We start from the raw sequence: 5,000 nt of genomic DNA, 5'->3' as shown, positions 1-5,000 counted from the left end.
AGCACTGAGACAATAAACAGTTACTTATTGGTTTGTTATGAGGATGTCATTATTTTTCAGTGCCCATGTAGAAGATGCAGAAGAACCCGATTCATGGGAATGTTTATGTTTTGTAGATGCTTGTTTTATTCAGGATATTATGGGCTGAACACATCCACAAAATAATGCAGAAGCTAAAAAATGTCCATATTTCAAGATGTTGCATCGAAATAACGCCATGATACACTACATTGCCAAAAGTATTGGGACACCTGACTTTCCACCCATATGAGGTTCTTCAGCAAACTGCTATCACAAACTTGGAAGCACACAATTGTACAGGACGCCATTGGATGCTGTAGCATTTAATTTTCTCTTTATTCTTCTGAACTAAGCTGGTCCAGGTTCATCATGGGTTGGAATGGAAGATCTCCTACTATAAAGCTCCAAACCTTTTAACCTTAATGAATATGAACACTGACTGCACCCCAGGCCTCCTCACCTTCTCACCTACATCACTACTGGACTTTATTAACACCCTTATGGCCAAATGAACTGGTGGTCCAGATCTTTGGTAATGGGATCAACAGGGTTTACCACCTTAAAAAGAAGGTATATTAGATATGGATGGCGTATATGTGCATATTTCGCAGTAGAGAACTTACCTGAGGAGCAGTTATCGAAGTTGAGGTCTCCGAGGACGATGTCAAAGGCGACCTGGTCCTCCATACCTTTTTCCTGACCTGGGGATTGAGACGTGGCCTTCTTAAACTCGGCACCCCACTGCAAGAGCAGATCCAACTGCTCGCAACGCACCGTCGCATCGCCTGGATGAGGCAGAGTAAGACAGAGGGACAATGACGAGGCTTTGTGGACATTTATTGTACATTTCTATATGGTTTATGTTTGAGTTTAAAGGCTCTCGGGGAACCCCCTCAGCTTGAGGCATGTTCAGGAGAAAACCCTGCCCTGTGTTGCACAGATGAATGTACTGATGAATGCAGCATGTTTTTCTGTAAATAGTCGAACTGCCGCTAGCGATCATCAACATTCATAAAAAAGTGGAAGTGACGCTGTGGGCAAACCCGTTCAGCAGCAATCTGATCGACAGATGGGATCTGGTGATTAAATAAAAGATAAACTCTGAATGCAGGCGACGTTCCAGGCGAAATGTCAAGCGAACACTTCCCCCTGCTGAGAACATCCAGTACTGTATACTTCAGACGAGATGTTTACAGTGCAGTACATCCACCCAGGAAGAAGAGTAAAATAAAGGGTGAATAATGGAAAGGAATGGAAATGATAAGAAAAGAAAGGATAAGAAAGAAAAAAAAAGAAAAGAAATTTAAGGAAATGAAAGAATAGAAAAGACAGAAAAGAAAAGAAAAGAAAAGAAAAGAAAAGAAAAGAAAAGAAAAAGGAAAGGAAAGGAAACAACAGAAAGGACTGGACAGAAAAGGAAATTCACATGATAGAAGGTAGAAATGAGAAGAAGTAAGAAAGGAAGAGAAAATGGAGAGTAAAGGAAAAATTCTCTCTTAGTCACTAAGAAGAGCTGAAATAAAGAACGAGACAAAGATCAGGAGAGGGTGGAATGAAAGATGCAGCATTCCCATAGCATATTTCAAAAAGCCTCTGCCATGTGTGTGTGTGTGTGTGTGTGTGTGTGTGTGTGTGTGTGTGTGTGTGTGTGTGTGTGTGTGTGTGTGTGTGGGATGGTGTGTATAATCTGAGCATTAAGGTGAACTCAGGCTGTATTTAAAGGCAGAAAGGAAGCCCATGAGTCACAGCTGTGGTGTGAGTTGAGACTGTACACTTATGATGAAAGAGCGACACACTGCCGCCTCTGTTCTCACAACCTCAGACCTGCGTTACATAACGTCCACCTGCATCCATTCAGAGCGGCGTGAAGCGAGAGGCAGACGCTCGCCGACGGAGACCGAATAAATACAGACTTCACTGACACATGACCACACATTTAATTAGTATTGCTATTTATTGACATTATTTAATCCTGGATTTGTGATTCTCTTTTACTCCATTATGGTTTTCATTCACAGCAAAGGAGGCGTGGCTTCTGTACATGCCAGTAACTAAAAGGGGTGTGACCTACCCTCAAGTCCTTAACAAAGGGGGCATGGCCTACATACACGTCAGTAACAAAAGGCCTCTCTACATCAGAGTGATGGAGAAGTGGCTGTAGCTGACACACTGAAAGAGGCGTGGCCTTTCAACATGTGTGGCACATCAAAGGAGGCGTGGTCTTTCTATAATCCAGACACAGCAAAAATGTGTTTTTTTCTACATTTCCATCAGATTAAAGGAGGCATGTCCTCTATACATGTCAATCACAGTGAAAAAGGTGTGGCCTCTCTACATATCAATCATAACAAAAGGGGTGTGGCCTCTCCACATATCAATCACAGTGAAGAAGGCATGGCCTCTATACATGTTAATCACACCAAAGAGGGTGTGGTCCCTCCACATGTCAATCACAGTAAAAAAGGTGTGTCCTCTATACATGTCAATCACAACAAAAGGGGTGTGGCCTCTTTACATGGAATTTACAACAAAATGGGTGTGGCCTCTATACATGTCAATCACAAGAAAAGGTGTGTGGCCTCTATACATGTCAATCACAACAAAAGGGGTGTGGCCTCTATACATGTCAATCACAATAAGAGAGGTGTGGCCTCCATACATGGGAATCTCAACAAAAGGGGTGTGGCCTCTATACATGTCAATCACAACAAAAGGGGTGTGGCCTCTATACATGTCAATCGCAAAAAAGGGGTGTGGTCTCTCTACATGTCACACACATTGAAAAAACTGTTGCCTTTCTACATGTAAATCGCAAAAAAAGAATGTGTGGCCTATGAAGTGAAGACACACACACACACACACACACACACACACACACACACACACACACATGAGGATGCAGGACCACAATAGCCTTTCATTTTGAGTGAAACTCTAAAGCTTTCTTTCGCTCTCTCTCTTGTTCATATTCCAGGCGTGAGTCGGGAATAGCTGAGTGAGCTGTAATTAGCATCGCTAGCAGACGTGAGCGTGTAAAGCTCCAGAAATAGCAGGGAGCTCTGTCTTCCCTACGTCCACAAGCTTAAAATAGCAGCACTGACGCTGAACCCGGCCACGACCTGTCACCATGGTTACGCACCGCTGCATGCGTGTGTGTGTGTCTTGAGTGTGTGGGTGGTTGGAGGGCTGTGATCGTTAATCTGTGCTAAAAGTGAAAGCAGATCGGTGTGTGTGTGTGTGTGTGTGTGTGTGTGTGTGTGTGTGTGTGTGTGTGTCGTGTTACTGTGAATGAGCAGAAGAGGGGTAGTTTGTGTAGCTGCCTCTTATGACCCAGTCATGGAGCAATTGTTTTTTTATCCCACCACCCACACACACACACACACATACACACACACACACACACACACACACACACACACACACAACACACACACGAACAAGTAAACCAAGTTATAGTACAAAAGTATAGTACAGAAGAGTGTGAGTGTGTGTGTGTGTGTGTGTGTGTGTTGGAGGGGGGGCGTGTTCAGTCTCTCACCTTCTATGGCATGGAGGTGTGTGCAGGCGATGTATCCCACAATCCTCTGTTCCTGGTGCGAGGTGCCCACCTGGACCTGTGTAGATCCAGACAAGAAACTCAGACTCAAACTGGAACGAATGGCATTTAAGAAGACGATATTGTGATGCGTGGATTAGTATATAATACATGAGCTGGTCTGGAGTAATATGAGATCATGTAAAAGAATAAACACCTTTAATACATATCTGGTCCTAATTTACATATAAACAAGCTGCTTTGTTTACACTCAACCACTACATGCACATGCAAAACACTCCACCAAAATGATTTGTGGAACTGGAACTGAATCTGAGGATATCTTACACAACTTACATTTATGGCATTTGGCAAATGCACATATTCAGAGTGAATTACATTTTTCTCATTTATATAACCGAGCAGCTATGGGGTTAAGGGGCCATGCTCCGGGGCCCGAGCGTGGCAGCTTGGTGTGGCTGAGATTTGAATTTACACCCTTCATATCAAAAAGCTAATACCTTAACCACTAAGGCCGTGTCCACGCTAATACATTTTCATTTCCATCCACAATGAGGTGTTGCTGTTGGTCAATAAAAGCGTAGCTTTTTTTAAATGCTCTCCAAAGTGGACACAATTAAAACCGAAAAAATGAAGACTTCTAAAAACGATGCCGCATTTTTTGTCATCGCGGCAACGTTTTAAAGAAATGTGAAACAATTGAAAACAACAGTGTGATGAAAACGCCGCTTTCCAATTTATCCGGATTAGTGTAGACGTAGCATAAGCTACTGGCGCTTGTGGTGCTGATACTTTTCTGGACCGTTCCTTCGAATCGATGTTTTATTTCCTGACGTACCGAGTCCGAAAGCGCGTCGGAGAATCTGTCCAAGACGCCGAACATCTCGAATGAAGATTTAGATGTGAGGTTAAATCATGGATATCTGAATTGGTGTCACATTTCTTTGACAATGTCCCACATTTTGTGAAACATATGCCTCCAAATGTGTCATTTCTCCCTCTTTCTCTCTCTCTCTCTCTCTCTCTCTCTTTCTCTCTCTTTCTCTGCCCCTTACTAATGATTTATGGGGACTTGGCTTGGTAAAGTCTGATGTCATTTGGATCGATGCAGGTTTTTGTTTTTTAATGCAGATTGAACGGCAGGAAGAGACAGATCGTCTCCTGTGCAACACACACACACACACGAACAAGTAAACCAAGTTATAGTACAAAAGTATAGTACAGAAGAGTGTGAGTGTGTGTGTGTGTGTGTGTGTGTGGAGGGGCGTGTTCAGTCTCTCACCTTCTATGGCATGGAGGTGTGTGCAGGCGATGTATCCCACAATCCTCTGTTCCTGGTGCGAGGTGCCCACCTGGACCTGTGTAGATCCAGACAAGAAACTCAGACTCAAACTGGAACGAATGGCATTTAAGAAGACGATAT

General features: G+C 43.3%; 1 protein-coding gene across 3 annotated transcripts in view; it reads right to left on the bottom strand.

Annotated features, from left to right (window-relative positions):
• The window catches only part of smpd3 (sphingomyelin phosphodiesterase 3), a 52,915-nt gene that overhangs the window by 12,373 nt on the left and 35,542 nt on the right, over window positions 1–5,000 (bottom strand). For all 3 annotated transcript variants that reach the window (XM_046849935.1, XM_046849937.1, XM_046849936.1), the window contains exons 3-4: window positions 4,860–4,935; window positions 645–806 (exon numbers count right to left, since the gene is read on the bottom strand). In XM_046849935.1, coding sequence (XP_046705891.1) covers window positions 645–806; window positions 4,860–4,935 — 238 coding nt within the window. The remainder of the gene's footprint in view (window positions 1–644; window positions 807–4,859; window positions 4,936–5,000) is intronic.

The sequence above is a fragment of the Silurus meridionalis genome, chromosome 5, assembly GCF_014805685.1.
Source record: "Silurus meridionalis isolate SWU-2019-XX chromosome 5, ASM1480568v1, whole genome shotgun sequence".
In the NCBI taxonomy this organism is placed as follows: Eukaryota; Metazoa; Chordata; class Actinopteri; order Siluriformes; family Siluridae; genus Silurus; species Silurus meridionalis.
The sequence above is the reverse complement of the archived record's forward strand: the minus strand, read 5'-3'. Positions and strand labels throughout refer to the sequence as shown.